This window comes from Drosophila sulfurigaster, chromosome 3, assembly GCF_023558435.1.
Source record: "Drosophila sulfurigaster albostrigata strain 15112-1811.04 chromosome 3, ASM2355843v2, whole genome shotgun sequence".
Classification (NCBI taxonomy): domain Eukaryota; kingdom Metazoa; phylum Arthropoda; class Insecta; order Diptera; family Drosophilidae; genus Drosophila; species Drosophila sulfurigaster.
The window spans coordinates 25042626-25062424 of record NC_084883.1 but is presented as its reverse complement, the minus strand read 5'-3'; the positions used below and the strand labels follow the sequence as shown (position 1 = coordinate 25062424).

The 19799-nt window shown below is 37.8% G+C and overlaps 1 protein-coding gene across 7 annotated transcripts in view; it reads left to right on the top strand.

The window, feature by feature from the left end:
- The window catches only part of LOC133841404 (protein qui-1), a 47459-nt gene that overhangs the window by 16535 nt on the left and 11125 nt on the right, over positions 1-19799 (top strand). For all 7 annotated transcript variants that reach the window (XR_009894300.1, XR_009894296.1, XR_009894298.1 and 4 more), the window contains exons 3-13: positions 4546-5340; positions 5402-5718; positions 7234-7394; positions 7459-7603; positions 7743-7908; positions 11550-12459; positions 12518-12981; positions 15793-16240; positions 16299-16425; positions 16515-16626; positions 19201-19383. Coding sequence is in view for 3 of the 7 variants with exons in the window: in XM_062273838.1 (XP_062129822.1) it covers positions 5146-5340; positions 5402-5718; positions 7234-7394; positions 7459-7603; positions 7743-7908; positions 11550-12459; positions 12518-12981; positions 15793-16240; positions 16299-16425; positions 16515-16626; positions 19201-19383 (3228 nt within the window). In the remaining 4 variants the exon portion in view is untranslated. The remainder of the gene's footprint in view (positions 1-4545; positions 5341-5401; positions 5719-7233; positions 7395-7458; positions 7604-7742; positions 7909-11549; positions 12460-12517; positions 12982-15792; positions 16241-16298; positions 16426-16514; positions 16627-19200; positions 19384-19799) is intronic.

Here is a 19799-nt window from a genome sequence, read left to right as displayed (position 1 = left end):
AGATTTTGTTTTGGTAAAATAAAAAGTTTAAGCACATGAATTTCAAATTTTATATTTAATAAAACTTTGCATACTTTCCTTGAATTTGAGACTTTCAACAACTATATTATTTATTAGACAAACTAAATATTTAATCATCAACACAGTAACGGCGAAAAAAGTTGAATACGGAAAAACGAATTTACTCTCAAACTTTTTGCTAGTTTTAGTTGAGTAAATAAGTTATTAAAAAAACTGAAGGTTTAAAAGTTTACTTCAAATTTAAATTTGAAGTAGGCCTTTTATAATTATATTCTCTAATAGACGAACCAAATATCCATCGACGCATTAAATATGAAATAAGTTAAATATAAAAAAAGTATTTACTTTCAAATTTTTCTTTTCAGTTTTAGATTTTAGCTAATGTCAGACTTAATTTAAGTTTTAAATAAAAGTTAATCTGAAAGATATCAAACTGTTGTGCGAAAATGTGTCAAGTAAAGTTAAAGAAATAAATTTCAGCGATATTTCAAACTATTTGACCATCTATTTTGCAGTGCAACAACATCAATTTGGGGATACATGGAGAAAAGCAATCAAGTATTTTAGCCACAAATTGAACACAATATTTATGACAGACATTTTTATCGACAAAACAAGGCAGCTTGTCGTTCTTGGTTTGCAATCCAAACTCTAGGAGTCGGCTGCAAAGACTCACAGTTAAATAATTAAGTACGAGAGCAGCAACGTTTTGTGTGTCACACAAATTGGGGGCAAGGCAAAGGCAATGAGAAATGAGAAATGTGAAAAGCAAGAATTGCTTAGCTGGACTCATATGCCATAAGTTGCAACAGTTGCACAGTTGAACAGTTGCAAGAGTGTGGTTTGGTTCGATGTCATTTGATAAATATTTGAAATGAAATCGACATGGACATTTGCCAATGCGAAACTATTTTTATGCACTGCAACACAGACAAGCAGCTAAAGTCGAGGCAAAGACGAAGGCAAATACGAAGGCAAAGGCAAAGGCGTGGCCAATGTGTTCTCCTAATGGCCAAGTCATTTGACACCGGACTCACTCCGTCCAATGCTCATTGATAATGGCACATGCGGGACGCACAAGGGAACAATGATTGGGGACAACAACAACAAGAAAACAAGAGACTGTAATAGCTTTTGTCCATACACTATTAATTTGCAGCTGCCTCCCTGACAGTCTTCGCTCGGTGTCTGACACAAGGACACAGCAGACATGTCCTTGTCAGGTATTTGTTTTTTTGTTGTTTGCTGTTGTTTCGCAGTTGAAGGCTGCCGAATATTTAGGAAATTGACTAATAATAGGGTCAATCGGCATAACCATCAGTTGGAGCATATTCATGGATTCAGGTAATTGACTGCTCGTGAAATGCGGCTGCAAATCGTTTGGTGTATGCTAACTTTTGTGGCCAACTGTGGTTCCCAATGTGTGTGAGAACGTTTGTGTATCTAATTTTCACATCATTGCAGCTGCTTTGATTTACAGACAACGACTCATTAGACGCTATTGCCTTGCCCATTAAATATTTATTGGCTTGAAGAAGTTGGAGGGTGATAAAAAGAGGAGGAGGAATAAGAGGAGAGAGAAGAAAAGTGAGGGGGGCTAGTGGGGCGTGTGCTGTCCGCTGCAAGGCCGCTGCTGTAATTGCAGCTTGCCGGAATCAGAGCAACTCACGCGTTTGACTCGCACCTTTGATTGAGATATAGTGCAGATATACAGATATACAGACAAGCACAACCACAAAAAAAAAACATAATAAAAACCCACATCTGCACAGCTTCGGACACAGAGTCCCACAAAAAACAAACTAAGCTACAGTCAAGTGTACTCGACTGTGAGATACCTGCTACCCATTTTGAACGAACGCTAAGCAGTGTATTATTCTTAAAATATACCAATGCAATATTTTGGAAAACTACTATAATATACCGAAGACTATATTTAGTACATTGATATATTACTACATTCAAAATATACTGAAATATATATTTGATATGTTGATATATTATACTAAAATATACTACTATATTTGATATATTGATATAGTACAACATTCAATATAAATCGACATATACTAAAATATACCAAAGGTTATAGTTAAAAATGAAATACTAAACATACCAGATTGTCAGATATGCATTACAAAAGTATTTATTCAATGACTTCTACAGTTGTTATCAATTCGCATCAACATTTTTAGGAATCATAAATACTGTAGTTACTGTTGTGTGTACCGAAAATTTAAAAAAAAAAACTAGCTTTAAAATTACGCTAATAGAAAGGAAGCAAAAAGTGAAACGAAGAAGATCTGAGTGCAAACATAAAAAGTGATCTCTTAGATATATGTGTTTATACGGACAGACCGACAGAAAGATGGACATGGCTATATCGTCTCGCCCGTTGACGCTGATCAGAAGTATATTATATATACTTTGTGGAGATGATACTTGATCAGGGATAACTCCTTCTGCTTGTTACATATGTACATTTCGTGCAGGAACAAAGTTATAATACCCTTCTAACCTATGAGTAGCGGGTATACAAAAAAGTTTAAGCCAAAGGAGCTGCTGTCCCTGGGTTCTCTTTCGGGTCCTTCTGCTGCTAGTCCGTTGCCAATACTCAAACGAGCAATTTAGCCAACTCATTGAAGCGGAATTAATTGCAATCGATTTTGTTAGGCGGACAACGCGCTGAGTCTTCATTAGTCCACACTGTATATGAAAGTGTTTGTGTGTGTGTGTGCGTGTTTGTTTGTATGTGTATTTGTATGCCAGCACCTAAGCGCTTTAAATGTATCCGAGATGGGAGAAGTGTCCCATTTTATGCCCCACACTCTATTAAAACACGTATTAAAGTCAACACTTAAAACGCGTTAAACTATCCAATCATTGAATTTTATTCAATTATTGAATTTTATGGCAATATTCGCATATTTGATTTAATATTTTTTAAGCGTAAATAAATATGCATTAAATAAATATGTATGGAAAAATGTTTGTTTGCAAATGCAAAGAAAATAAAACTTAAATCGGCACGGAGAGAAAAATCATTATAAACATTAGCGTGAAATTTCGATAATATAATTTTGAATAATTTCAAAGTAAATAAAAATATTTAAATATTTAAAAAAGAGTGGAGTAAAAAATAAGTTGGCTTCTTAAATTTAATTACGGGTTAATTGAAAGTATATAAATAATAATTATTATTAACTGGATTTGCCGCAAGCAAAGTTTTACTCTTTAAAACATTGATAATTTTCGCATAACAAATTCAATTATTTTATTATCGGATAAGGTGGGATGATTCGAACATATAATTTAAAATAATATCAAACTAAATACACCATCTAAAAGTCTTTTTTACACAAAAAGAATATAGAAAATAGCTTGCTTTTAAATTTTAGCGGAATCATTTGAAAATAAATGCATAATTATAATAACCAAAATGATTTGCCTCAAACACTGCGTTACACTTTAGAAACATTTACTTTTTTCTGTAAAATAAATGATATTATTACATTACCTAAGTTAAAGATAAAACAAACAAATATGTTAACAACAAAGATTGGAATGCTGAAAATATTATTACGAATATTATTTGGAATAAAAAGTCGAAAACAAAAATACATAAGCTAACTTCTTCTTTATTTTCAATAACTTGAAATAAATAAAAAATTATAAATATTAAATGAATTTGCCGCAGACAATGTTTTGTATTTTATAGACATTGGTAAACTAAATGTAATCATTAGATTCGATTTTATTGATACCAGATATTCGTGACAGAAGTTAGAGACAAAATAATAAATAATAAAAATGTTCATAAATACATTTAAAATTTGAAAGTACAATTTCAATAATATATAATAATTTTATGTGGAACAAAAAGACGAAGAATTAAATTTGCTTCTTATATTATTATAAATATGTAAGTGGATTTGCCGCAGACAATGTTTTCTGCTTTATAAACATTGGCAGAACAAATGTAATTATTAGATTAGATTGTTTTGATACCAGATATTGGTGTCAGAAGCTAAAACATTTTGCCAACTCCAAGGGAAGCCATGAATTGCGGTTCGTTTACGCTGTTCAACTTTGCTATTAAATTATTTTTCAGCTGACCTAGTTCGAAATGTGAGCTGCGAGCATTATCGAATCTAATCTGCTTGAAATTTGTGATACAAATTATTGTCAAATGATTTGTGCAAACACTGCGCAAGCTGCGAACTTTGTTTTGCAGTATCAACTTGTTCCTTATGTTGTCAACACAAATGCGAGAAATATTTCAAATTCAAAAATGCAGTCAACTGTTAACACTTTGCTCATGCTCCGTGTTTTCTGCTAGCGATGATCATAAAACAGCAATTTCCACCAACAAAAAAAAACGAAAACTTTTCAACATTTCGTTTCGCATGTGTGCGTGCGCTTATGTGTGTATGTGTGTGTGCTTGTGTGTGTTACCAGCAAAAACTTTTTACATAAATTTGACATACCATAAATACATTTGTGCTTTTCAATTTGTATTTGCAGCAACGACAGGCGGCAAAATAAATAAAATCCGCTGAAACCTCACAAAAAAAGAAAAAAAAGAAAAAGGGTAAACTTTGGCACGAGATCGAGATGCACGACGGGCAACTGGCAACGGCAACGAGCTGCTGCTGCTGCTGCTGCCAAGCGTTGCTCAGTCCTCAATCCGCTTCCTGTTCCTGCCACGCGTGCCACACGCCCAGGGATTGAGAGGCAAGCACGTCAGCACTACATAACATATATTTATTTATATATAGCGAAAGATAGAGCGCTACAGTTACGGATGCGGTTACGGATAGATACGCAGATAGAAACCGTGCAGTTGAGCAGATACAAACGCATTTTATATTGAACATGTGCCAAACCATTGAGCTTGTGTTGTTGTTGCTGTTGTCTGCGACGCTGCCATTTGATTTTGGCCAAGTTAAGTAAACAAGTCAACAATTTTCACACACACACCCGGACAGACTGCTAACATAAACAATCAGTAAGGTCAACAAGCGCAACCTCAACAACAGCAAGCTGAGCAACACATTTGTGTGTGTGCGTGTGTGTGTGTTTGGCCCAATTTCCAATTAGTTGTTGAACCGCCCGCCTTCCACAATGGCCGCGCCCATCGATGAGAGTGTGCTGAATGCACTGCGAGGCGTGACCAGCGCCCAAACACGGCTGCCCAAGCCACTGCTGATCAAGATCTATGTGGCCAGCCTCAAGCAGGAATTCAATCAGGAGCGTCGCATGCTCCTCGAACTCGTTGGTCCCGAACTTCAGACGCTCTACGATGATCGACAGATTGAGGTAAGTGAAGGGGACTTCTTAAATTTCCTACTCAGCATCATTATTCCTCCTTTTGACACAGCTCGAAATTGTGGACATGCATTTTGGCACTGGGCCGCTGGATGTGACGCTGCTGGAACGTGATCCTTATATGTTGCAGGACTTGCTGCACGAGATTGACACATGCCACGCGCACTCGAAGAGCGTTTTCTTTATGGCACTAATTGGCGATGGCATTGGACGTCCACCTCTGCCCACCCACATCGATGGGGACATCTATGCTGCTCTGCTCGCCGACCAGCAGTCGATGGCAGCCGATGACAAGGCGCTGCTTGGACGCTGGTATGCGGGGCCAGTGGAGGAGCCAGAGACGCAGCGTGTGCTCAAACAGGACTATCGGTGAGTTAGCAGTTGACAATCACAATTATCCTTCTGCCTCTTTGTTTTGTGCTCAACTCAATTGCAGCTGTGCACAGCACAGCAAATATTTGCACAACAATGCCAGCTGCAGCTACACAGAACAAAAAAATGGGGTAAAAATCAAAGAAACATTTTGAATCATAAAACCAGAAGACTAAGATAGAAAAATAAAGAAAAATTATAGATTGGGCATTTCTTAAATTCAAGAATATAATCAAGAATAAATGTATGAAAAACCGAGCAAAATGTCTGTATCATTAAACCAGAAGACAAGCCTTTAAATTGGATATTTTTTAAATTCAAGAATGTAATCAAGAATAAATGTGGTAACAACAAAGAAACTTATTGAATCGTGAAACCAGAAGACATTGCTAAAAAATTATTGAATAATTCTGAAATAGACATTTTTAAAATGCAAGAATATACTCAAGAATAAATTTGTTGTATCACGAAATCAGAAGATAAAGATGAAAAAATATACAATAATTCTAGATTCTGTAATAAAGAGTAAATGTGTTAATATTAAAGCAACTTCTTAAATCATGAAACAGAAGACAAAGATAGAAGAATATACAATAATTCTAGATTGGGCATTTCTTAAATTCAAGAATATAATCATGAATAAATTTAATGTATCACAAAATCTGAAGACACTTTCAAAATTCAAGAATATAACCAAGAATCTATGTGTTATCATCAACGAATACTCTTGTGTCACAAAACCAGAAGACAAAGATTAAAATTCTTCAATTTTGAATTTATGAATGAAATTCAAGAATAAATTTGTTAACATCAAAGATAATTCAAGAGTCAAAGAACCTATAAGACAAATTTCTAAATTAAATAAAAATTTTCGATAACAATTCAAAATTAGCTAAGAATATATTTTTATTTCCAAAATGCAGAAATTTTCAAATAGATCCCAGAATGAAAAAACTCAACTCAATATCAAATTTTCTTAAATTTAGAAATTTGATTTAAATTTTATTATTATTTTTTATATATATTTTGTTGTGTTTATACACTTTTTAAGTTTATTATATATTCATTTAATCTAAGACGCAATTTCAATGTTTATCGTTTACCTTTGCGGCTTTTCTACATACTAAACTAACAGCGACAATACCAAATTAAGGTCAGATTTTAGAACAACAAGAACAGAATTTAAAATTCTGAAAGCTTAAAAATATTTACGAAACAGAAACACAATTCATAAATTTCTCAAAATGTCTAAAAGTCCAAATATTGTTTAAAGATTTGTTTCAATTTAAGATACTTGTTATCAGACTGTTGTTTTACGATTGAAAAGTTCTCTGTTCAAATTTCCCATTCCTGTTTAATACGTAAATTTTTGTTCTCTGTGCACTGTCAACAATTGAGTTGATTATGCTTATTGTCAACAGCCAATTAAAAATGTCAAGCGAGGCAAATCGATGCAAATTTGATACACAAAAGATGAAAGGAGGGTCAAGCTGAAGTCTCCTCTCTTTGCAGCTCCCTGCCCGCAGATGCTTGGTTGACAGAGTCGCGCAACTTAACGTCGTTGTTGGACAAAGGCTTGCAACGTCTGTTGGCCAACGCGAGTGGCGATTTCTTGCGACGCGTGCAACAGCTGCGACGCACACAAATCGAACAGGAAGTGCAGCGTGCGATGTGTGCGTAAAGAATAAAAGGATAATTGCAAGCGAGTGTATTAATGTATTTTCTCTCATTCTATAGCTCACTCCAGCGAAAAGATATTGGCCGTGTTTCGAGAGCGTGCTGCCCAGAGCAGCGGACGCGATGTCGAGGCCAGTGAACGGCTGCGTAAAATCAAAGATGAGTTGACCATGAACCTATCAACGGATAACCACACGACGCTGGTGTAAGTGTAACAACAAATAATATACATACATATATATTATACGTAGAGAGAGTGTAGTCGGTCACTCGAGAGACTCATTAATTTAATTGGCGTCACATAATTGTTGTAATTGTTATTGTAATTGTAATTGTAATTGCAGTGTGCCGGGCAGCGCCAGCAGCGAGGCCATCGATCCGGACAACGAGGACCACGAGGCGTATTTAAGTAAATTCAAGAACAAAGTCACCGACAAGCTGCGCCTGCTAATCGAGGCGCACATTACAAATGATCCCGACGTAATCAAGGGGAGGAAAAAGACTGTACAGGTGAGTTCAGCTCAGTTCAGGAAAGTGTAAAGCAAAATGGCAGAGGGAAATGGGAAAAACGTGGCACGGGGCAGGGCAATTAATACAACAGACAACTTACAAAGTGCTTTTCACTGCGCATTAAATTCAATTTATTATTTAGTCTGACGTCGCATTTGTTTTCCCACTTTTCTTTCGCAACTTCCTTGACTTCCGACTTAGGCTGCATTTTCTTATGACTGTTATTATTGTTATTCGCTTTAAGCCAAGTACGTATTTCTGTAAAATACGAAAAATACAGTCATAAATTAATTTCGTGAATTACAAGCGTAAAAAGCCGAAAGGCAAAGCCAAAAAATGCTGAAACAACATGTCTCCCTCACTTACCATTTCTTTTTTCTGTCATGTTACTAAACTTTTGTCGTTGGAGCGTTGTGAAGGAGATTCGGAGTATTCAGTATTCAGGACTTATTGTTTACGCCCTCGCAACGCTTTGGGCAGGTTAATTAAATGTGCGCACCACAGTTTGTGTTCGACAAGTAAATTATGCGCAAAAACTTGCCTAGCACACTTGGCATGGAGGCTAAAAGAGCTCTTAGCATGGACTACTCTGATTTAGTGGCAAAGTTTAACTGCGCAAATAAATGTAAATACCAAAAAAATAAAGTAAAAAACAGTAAGATAATAACAGTGATAAACAGTAGGATACCCAATACCCAATAGCAAAGCAATGCGCTATTTTTCCTAAAGTATACTCAATTGATATACCGAAAATACTGAAATATACCAAATTCTAAATGCTATATATCCTTTTACTATTACATGGAAAATATACCGAATTCATATACCAAAAATACTGAAATGACATATATCATAAGTTATTTTTCCTTAAATATACCACATTGATATACCGGAAATACTGAAATATGCTTAATTGTATATACTATATATCATTATACTATTACATGGGAAATGTACCGAATTTATATACCAAAAATACTGGAATGTCATATATCAGAAGCTATTTTTCCTTAAATATACCCAATTGAAATACCGGAAATACTGAAATATGCCAAATTCTGTATACTATATATCCTTTTACTATTATATGGAAAATATACCGAATTCATATACCAAAAATACTGAAATGCCATGTATCAAAAGCTATATATTCACTATAACATTCAAAATATACCATAGAGTAAAAAATAAACCAAAAACAATGATTTGAGGTGGCGCAAGAATACTTGGAAAAAATCTTAAACAAGCTTGAGTTGCGAAAAAAATGGCTCTATCATATATATCCCACTACATTTCCTTTCGACAGAAAGTTATATCTAGTTAAAAGTTCTAAAAAGTATGCTAAATATTAAACTGAAAGTGCGATTCTGTTTATGTTAGAATATAGAACAATTCAGCCTTGTTTAGTTTTCTATTTCTGTATGTAATATCAAATACATTTTATGCAACTTTCAATGCCACTTCGGCATCCACTTCTCAGATTTCTATTTTCGTACTTTTAAAAAAATATTTCTGAGACAACATTCAATGTCACTTTGGGATCAATTTCACAGAAAAATGTATATTAGGGTAGCTTTGAAATTAAGAAATCACACAAACTTGCTGCTAGATAACTTTACATCAATTTGGTTAGAGGGCTGCATATATTATATTACTTTTATGTTGGGGTCCATTGCTTTATTTATATTATTGCGGGCTATATTGAATTTATTTTGGGATGCTTTCAAAAAAAAAAAATTCTCCGTTCAATATTTGCCAAAACACCTGCGAAATTGGATTGCCACCTGGCCAAAAACCAAAAAACAAAAACGAAATGAAAATAAAATAAAACAAAGAATAACAGAAACGGAAACCAAAAGCGAAAACGAAAACGAGAAGCAAAACCAATATAACAAGGCGTCTTCATTTGCTGGCGTAAACAAGGCGAATTTTTTCGGCCTGGCTTTCAATGCCGCAAGCTGTAAGCAGTTTGGCCAAATTGTCGATGCGGGCCAGTTGACGATGATGGGCAGGAGGCAAGAGGCAGAAAGTAGGAGGCGGTGGCGACTTGGTCGAGAGTCGGTCTTCCGGTTTTGCCACTCTGCTCGCCACGGACTCGCAATGCTGCCACTCTCGTTGGCTTTTGTTAAAAGCATTTAACATTTCAACTTGGCTAAAATCCGAAGGACACGCCGCTGCCAGGCTGGCAGCCTGGGCCATTAGAGGACGTTGGCAGCAACAGCAACGGCGTACACAATATCGCTGCTGACATATTAACACACTTACACTTGTGTACAATGCGAGCGCCACGCCCCCATGCGCCCAAACGAACTGCGCCTGTTTGCACTTAACGACACTCTGTGTGCAACATAAACTGCAAGCCGAGGGTCGACATTCCCCTCTCTTTCTCTGTCTACATGCAGCCACATTTTAATGCCTTCAAAGTCAGCGCACCTTCTCGTCATCGTCGTCGTCGTCGTTGTCCTTCGTGCAGCCAGCTCAGCACTTTGACAAAATGTTGTGTGGTATTTGCCAAGAAATATGCAAAGTGCGCGACCGCAGAAGATGGCTGCACTAGAAGCCACTCTATGCGCGCATAACACGGCGTATACGCAACGTTTTTCTATAATCAAATTGAAAGGCAAAGGCAAAAGTAAATGTCAAGCTAATTAGGCGACTACCAGCTACCAGTTCAGCTGTATACTTTACAAGTCTGTAGTCAGGCTATCTTGTAGGTGTCAAGAGTGCTTCACATTCGTGTGTTGACCACACACACATCTTCTCAGTGGCAATATTGATTTAGTGGCTCAGCCACAGCGAATGCATTCCAGCAATCAGATTTACAAAAGCCAAAGCAGCTTACGTACTCCACAGAGCAGTACTTCATAACGCCGAAGCAAGCGTGCTTACACTGCAAGAAATTAAGTGTTATTACGTCACAAAAAAGAAAAATGCAATTTTCATCAAAGAACAAGGGAATAAAATGTGTAGCATACTTTTTGGGGCGCGTCTCTAGAGGAACTCGTTTCGTGCACTTTAAACTGCAAAAGTTTCGCTTGCTGGCTGCTCAGTGGATGCATGAGTTGAGTCTGGACAACTCAGACATGGGCCAAAGATGAAGATGAAGGGCACTTGAGAGCATGTGCAAAATGAAAGGGGAGGATGAGCACTACATACTACTGCTTGTTAGTGGCAAACATGGCAGTGCCACAGTTAGTAAGGACAACGAATAGTGGAGTGGAGTGGAGTGGAGGTTGTGTTAGTGACAGTGACACCAAAAAATACAGTGCTGAGCGAGGCACAGAGCTCAGCAGGTGGCACTGTCAGCAAACGCAGGTAAACAAAGTTACGACGCACACATTGAAAGTCACTTACACACACACACACTTTGAGACAGACAGACAGACGGGACAGGACAGCAGCGGATGATACTTTGGCAATATATATGCTCCGGTCAGGAAACGAGCTCTGGCAGCATGTAAACGGCTTTGTGCTTAACAAGTGCTGATGACAAGCTGCCAGCTGCCAACTGCCAGTTGCACAAGCTGGGAACAGTCCTCTGACTTCCCCTTGATGTATGGCCAGGCAAATGTGTTTTGTGGGGATTTGCTTGTCGCTCCATTTCGAACCGCATTCATTCATTCACAATCGTTCTATTGCAGGAAATCTTTCATGAGCATGCCACACATCTGCGCATGCTGCGCGAACACACCGAGAGCGTGGTGCTGCTGGAGTCGCGTGTCCCGGATCAACTGCGTCAGAATCTCATGGCCAATTTCAGGAACGGCAGTCGCCATGCTCCGTACTTCATCTGCGGCACACATGGCAGCGGCAAGAGCGCGCTCATCAGCACGCTCTATGGCCAGGTGAGCGGTTGGTTCACCTCGACGCGAGTGCATCGCGTGATACGCTTTGCCAAGGCTACCCCACGCTCTGCGTATAATCTCGAGCTGTTGCGTGTGATTTGTCAGCAGATCTCGATTATATTCAACATACCCGAGGGATATTTACCCAAGGATGCGTCCTTTGATCCGCTGTACATCAGCAATTGGTTTCAGAATCTCTTGCGTCGCATCGAGGACATGAACAACGATGTGTTGTTCCTGTTCATCGATGATCTGCATCTGCTGAATCCGCTGGACTGTGACATTGTCGCCGCACTCTCTTGGCTGCCGACGTCGTTGCCCTGGAATGTGCAAATCATTTGCAGCTCCACAACGCCCGTGGAGCAGCTGAAGTTTACGCCGATGCAACGCGATCGCTTCAAGTCCGCCGAGTATCAGTTTGTTTTGAATGCGGACACGAATCTCACACAGCTGGAAAAACCGTCGCAATGCGCTGCGGATGTTAATTTCGTGGACTATGTGGAGCAGCAGTTCGATGAGCTGGAGCAGCATTATGGTCGCCAGGCTGTGGCCAGCTTGGCTGCCTATATCACCTGCTCGGAGTACGGGCTGACAGAGACGGAGCTGCTGGAGCTGCTGATGCCAACCGATGATCCCGAGTCCATGATTGACACACACAGCGGACACTTTAGCTTTGCCAGCTTTAAGAAGATACACAGTCAAATGGGTGAGTTATCTTTTCATGCTCTTCTCAATCCTTCCTTACTTAACATATTTGCGGGCAGATAAGCGTCTGCTGTTGCATGACAAGATTATGTCGGGCAAGGTGTTGATCCAATGGCGTCACAATTACTGCTTGGAGGTTGCCAAGCGTCGCTACATGGATGCGGACCGCAAACGCAATCTGCACATGGAGCTGGCAAATTTGTTCTTTCCCCAGGACGAAGACGAAAGCACGCTCGAGAATGATTCAAGCAAGAGCGAAACAAAGTCCGTCATCAGCCTCAAGGAACGTGAGCCGCACAGGGATAAAGACAAGGAACGGGAGAAGGACAACGTGTCGGCGGGCCGTAAATCATCGTCGACGCACCACAACGACGACACCTCAACATTTTACAATCCCATTGCTGCCGATGTCTCGTATAGCATGCGACACGTCGAGGAGAGCTGGCATCATCTTATGCGCTCCGATGACACGACTCGCTTCAAGCAAATCGCAGTCTGCAATTTTGATTTCCTGCTCGCGGCGGTAAGTCGACAACTTCGCATATCGTTCGTCCCTGCAGCATCAATTTTAACGAGTATTCGCAATTAGTGTTCTCTTGCCGGAAATTAGTTTAGCAACTATTCCAAAATGACTGGCAATCTAGCCTTAGATTTCTGTCATTCCCAGTGCCAGTTTGCAAAACAACAACACCAACAATAACAAGGCAGCTAACAAAATTTGTCACTCAACTGCGATAAACTTGTCTTGTCTCTATCTACAGCCAAATGGCAAACACCCGCAGCTCCTCTCACTACTTGGTTGCTTTTAATTATTGTGTCACAGCACTTGATAAGCATACAGTTAATTAACTATTTGGCATTTTACCATATGCGAAAGGCATTCCTCAAAATGAATACGAAATAGAGCAAGCCAAGGAAGGAAAATAGCAGTTGATGAACAAATCTCTATATAATATATTGAAATTCATTTATTACTATACCACTATTTTCTATTACTCTCAAAATTATTGCGGGAGTTGACTGGATACTAGATAAGCAAAGAGTTAAATAAATGTACTATTTCAAATGCAAAATAAATACGAGAATAAACAAGAGAAACCAATCTAGCAAGAGTTAGGTCAGAGGGTTAAAAGAGTCAATTGACTATTTCGAATATACATATTTCATATGAAAGAGATTCTACAAAACAACAAACGAAAACCATAGCTGACAAACAAATCTCTCCATTACAAGTTAATAGAAACAAGCAAAGAGTTAATTAACTATTTCTCATGCATTTTAATATATGTACATGATAGATATTCCTCTAAATAAATACGAAATAAGGCAGTTGACAATCAATTTTCTATCTTTTTTGTTATGATTATAATTATTATTCAAGCAAAGAGTTGAATATATATTTGAAATAAAAAATAAATACGACAAAACAGATCTAGCAATAGTTAGGCCAGAGTTAAGAGAGTTAATTAACTAAATTGAATATATTTCATATGTAGACAAGCAAATCTTTCCTTTGTTAAGAATCATTTCATAAGTAAAGGTTTAAATGTATACCTATTTTGCATTTTTCACTATTAACACTAAGAAAATACGAAATTAAGAAGAGAAACATCAGCTGATAAACACATCTTAATGGCATAGATTTTGCATTCTTGTATACTTCACAGATTTAAAATCTTAATTAGTAAAGAATTAAAATTATTACAAAATTTTTACTATACTATACTATTCTATAGTAATACATATTATAGAATCAGCTGACAATCTAAACTCTCTATTATAGTTCAATATTCATTGATTAACTTTACTCTCTTTTATACTATTTAACCTTAATGCAAGGCTCTCATTAATTATTAATAAAGTAACATATTTATTTTCAATGAATATAAATTTATAAAAATTGCAAATTGATATAAAAAACGGAATCAGTAGCTGACAAACAATACTCAATATAAAAGCTTCATATTCATTTATTAGTTTAGCTTTATTCAATAATTTATTGCAAGAGTGAAACTAGAGTTGAATAAATTTTACTGATTTAAAAAAATGATATACAAAGTAGAGAATGAAACCATCAGTTGACAAACTGAACTCTTTTATATAATGCAACTATTTATTTCAAGGGATTTAAATTTCTATTTTTATTGAATTTTATAGTATATAAACAAAGAAAGCAAACAGCAGCTGACAAACAATACTCTCCATTATAGCTTAATATTCAAATTTATTAAGTTAATCTTTTTCTATGCCATTCAACAATTTATTTCAATACACGCAATTAAGCTTAAACTTTGTATATTCTTTTTACCGCCACACAATTCAATTGACACTTTAAATCACAAATTTCATTTTCGATATCTGAGCTGAATAAACTTCTAATTCAATTTGCTCAGAAATTTGAATTTTTAAATTGAATAATACGCAAACTAAACTGACAATTTCAATTTGAATCCGATTACGCATCTTTGAAGCGATGGTTGCATAACAACTTAAACAATGGCCGAGAGAATGTTCCGAGATCCTCTTTTTGTTATAATCAAACTAGCAAACTAACATCTCATTTGCTGCTTTATTGTTTAAACCGATGACATTCATTATGAAAGTTGCCTCTCGTGATGAGTTTTTGTGCTAAATTGCGAAATTTGTTGTGCAAACTATGCGATGATTATTTAAGCAGCTTTCGCTTTTCGTTTTCACTTTTGCATGGTCAAATTGAGTTGACAAAAGTTGTGTTTTTATTCGTTTTAATATTTTACGAGTGTTGCAGCAAATTTATCATTGCTCGACAGCTGAAAAATGCATAGGGCCATGAATTGAAAATCCTATCCCTATCATTGGCAATTCATGCACAAAATCCAGTTAAATTTGACTGAAAAAAAGTACACACAAAAGTTATCTGCAACTTGTGCAAAACGAAAAATGATTTTCATTAAAATGTGGCAGCTGCAAAAGATAGACGCACACATTGTGTGCGGCACACAAAACAGGGCAGGACGAGTTTTATGGCCAGCTGACCTGCTTTTCAATTAGATGAATGCATAAAAGTGCAACAGCAACAGCAGCAACAGCAGCAAGAGCAAGAGCAGCAGTTGGAGTGGAAGCCGAGTGCATACTGATTTAATTAACTGCACGCCTTTAGTTAAAGGTCAAAGTCGTTTGCTGCAAATGTCGCAACTTTGTGCAAAATATCAAATTCTGCAAAAAAAGAACAACTAACTGCAACTAAAAGATGTAATTGCATTGCCCCAAAGTTTTGTGAAATACTCGTTAAAGTCCAAGCAAGTTAATCAACGTTGCGTATACGTGATATACATTTTGTGCTGCATACTTTCAGGTGCAAACGGTCTCCATCAGCTATCTGCGCTGTCTCATTGAGCACGTACGCTGCTATATACTGGATCGCGACATCGAGCTCATCTATTACACCATACGCAAGTCCAGCGATGTCCTCACCCGTGACCCAATGCAGTTGGGCTCGCAGCTCATCTCGTGGCTGCGACCGATTGGCGAGCACGACGACGATGACAACTCGCTGCTGAGCATGACCGTGCGATCGGCCACCGCCTGGTGTGATGGCTATGCGGTGCCGCTGCTCGTTCCCCTGACGGGTTGGTTGCCCGCTCCTCTGCCCTCGCAGATACGCAACATGACGGTGACGGGCACCGGCGTGATACGCGCTGTTTGTCTGGCTCCCTCGAAGCAGCATCTGATATTGGCCACGAATTCGGGCGATGTGCAGCAGTGGCACATTATGAGCAACTCGTTGGTGCACACATACAAGGGTAAGCAGAGGGGGAAACGGGCAAGCCATTAGGCAAGCTAATCATGCACTACTTGCAGGACACACTGCGGCAGTCACGTGCCTGCTGGTGGCGCCACAACAATCGCAGTTGCTGCTGACTGGCTCCGAAGATGCCTCCGTGATGGTGTGGCACGTGTCGCTGCGCGAGCAACGAGCGCACATTAAGTAAGTACAGCGATAATCCCTTTTTCCCCCAGTGAATAGTATTATAAACGCGCTCTCTCTCTCTCTCTCTTTCTCGACTATCTCTCTAGAGCACACACTGCACCAGTGACAGCCGTGGCAGCTGGTGTCAATAACACGCTCATCATCAGCAGCAGCGAGGATGCAACAATTGCCATCACAGACCTGGCCAGCGGCAAATTGGTGAGCACATGAATCTTAATTGAAATCGAATTACAAATCCAAATGGCTAATTATCCCAAATTTCGCATTTGCCATTTCCTCGTTTTATGCACTTTATGCGTCCAAAAATGCATTTCACATTTCACAAGCAAAACACACACACACAGACACAACAAAACAGATAAATGGAAATGTGATTCACTCTCTCTGGCCAAATTTGGCAGAAAACGCGACGCCACATCAAGCAAACCGCATTAATTTGCATAATTCCAGACCTCAAACAACCCGAAAACCATTGCAAACGAGGCCAAAATCAGAGTGCGGTTGTGTGTGTTATGTGTGTGTGTGTATGTGCTTTGGCTAATAACAACTCTCTGATATATTACCCTATTTAGAGCTATATTTCATATTTATAATATGAGCACTTATAATGATTTATGTATTAGTATTTATAATATTGTTATTAAATTTGCCTACATTACCTCATTTCCACAGTAAGCTCTGTGAAATATCACTAAAGCAAACAAGACAATTTATGCTATACAACATATTAAAGTGTGGTTACATAGTTTGCATTATTTTGAGATTAGATTTTCATCAAATGTTTCACATGTGTTACAGCAGATTATTGTGAAACCCGATTTATTTATTTAATTAAAGTGTTTTAGCTAACATACATTTATTCAATATGTATTTACCTAATGAAATCTTTAGTAGATCAAGATAAATTGTTGGCTAGCAAAATTTGTTTTTGAGGAAATAGAAAAGGGATTCTTAAGCTAAAAATTATTTATCCGTCAAATAACTTACACTTTCAGCTATGAATTTTGTACAACAAAATAGAAAAGTAAATCTTAAAACTTCAAAATATTAATTCTGGAGTTAAATATTTAGCTAAAGAAATTGTTAAAAAAGAAATATAAAAATTAAACCGTAACTAGCTCAATTTTATAAAAGCAAACTTTGTTATAAAGATATAGTAAAGTAAATAAATGTTTTATAGAAAAATTTATAGAAAAATTAATGTTTGGCTACGAAAATGTATTATTACCAAAGCCAATCTTAGACTAAAAAATATTAGTCCTTCGACAGTTTAAATGAAAAGGCAGCCCTTTAATGTATTTATTTAATTGAATTGGACTGAATAGCCCAGGCTTAGCTTTAGCAAATATATCATATATTACATACAGTAAGTAAGTAAGTAAATTATTAAATATGTTTAATTGTTAGTTAAGAAAATTGTTAGTACAGAAATAGAAAAATAAATCTTTGACCCAAAAATATCAATCCTTCAACAGTTATATAAAACAGATAGCCTTTTATATAAATTTTGGGCTAAAAAATGTTGTCACAAACCGATAGTAAAGAAAATCTTAGATTAAAAACAATCATTCAAGTAATTTAATTTTTTGTTAGTCAAATTAAATTTTAGACTAGAAAATATGAATGCTTCAACAGCTTCAAAGGATAGTCAATACTTCAACATTTACTGCAATTCTACGCACTCAGCTTTGCCCCACTCTCTACAGGGTAACTGCTTGTCGATCACTCAATTGCAGTCAGCTGTAACTAGTTAAACATGAATTTGTGTCTGGCAACTGAGGGACGTTGGAGGAGAATGCTGGCTCAGTCAAGCCGAAAGCGGCTTCCTGTGTCCATGTCATAAATCATATTAAGTTGAAATTTCGCAGTCACACAAGCACACACACACACACACAGTCGCAATCACACACAGGCACATTAAACTGTGATTAACTTGAATGCAATGTTTGCATATAAAGTGCTTCAGAATTGTCCTTGGGTGTCGTCGCTTTCAGCTTTTCGCTTGACGCTTATGCTTGTGGGTGTCATTGCCGCCTGTTGACACACATATAAATTAGATTTATTGCCAGTTGTTTGGCTCCGCCCCTTGTCCCCCGCATCCCGCTTCCCTGCTGCTGCCATATTTTAAAGCCAATTTCGCTGACTGCAGAGAATTGTCCGATTATGAAAGTTGGCTTCAAGTGCAGCTGCTTCCACACGCGTTTTACGCTTGGCGCTTGGCGTTGGCGTTGGCGTGACTTGTCACAAAAGAGAAACAAACTCAGACGCGCATACACGAGTATTACAGGCGCTTATTAAATTAATTACAACATTACGTATACGCCGTGTCATACATAGTCATGCTGGGGCAGTGCTTTCGCTGCTTGCGCTGCTTTTGGCATTTCAAAGTTCGGGTAATTTATCAAAGTTTTGGCATTTTTGTGTGACTTTCGGCTGTTGCCACGCCCCCACCACGTTCCCATAGCCCCCGTTTTGTGTGGCGCCATTGGCGCATTGTCAACATCGCATGCCAGGCGGTAATTAACTTAATGCATACAAAATGTGCCACGCTCCCCACCCCACCCCCGAAAAAGACCGCAGCCGCAACAACAACAACAATAACAACAACACATGTGTGTCTCTCACGCAACAAACTCCCAAGCCTTGGCCCCCATGCCACATCAATTTCCTGATCCATTAAGTTAAAGGTTTTGTACCTTTTATCGAACCATAAAAGCGTATTGCATTCACTGAACTCATCCATCTATCTCTCTCTCTCCTCACCTTTTGCAGCAACATCGGATTACCTTTCATCGTGGTCCAGTTAGTGGCATTCTTGTTGCTGGCGCCTGTGATGTGCTCATCTCTGGCAGCCATGACAAGAACATCTGCGTCTGGGATCTGGAGAACTATACGCTGCTCAACACGATGCAAATGACGAGTCCAGTGCTACGCATTGATATTTCATGGAATTCGGTAAGTAGATTCCTCATTCTATTTTTATACCCGTTACCTACAGGGTAGAAGGGTATTATAACTTAAAGCCTCCAAGAAATGTTTGTAACAAGGCAAAAGCCATGTTCGACCCCATAAAGTATGCAATACTTATTCTTGAGAAGCGTTGATGTAGCCATTTGTCTGTCTGTCCATCCTTATGAACGCATATATCTCAGAGACTATAAGAGATATAGCTATCATTATTTTCGACAGCACTTGTTATATTTGCACGCAGATCAAGTTTTTTTTCAAATGTTTGCCACGTCTACTTCCACCTCTAAAAATTAAATAAAAACCAAAAGCAAGAGTTGCGAACTTCGGAACATACAACAAAAACTATAGAAAGAAAATGTATGACAAAAACGTTTACTTACTAGTCTTAGTTTTTAGCCTTG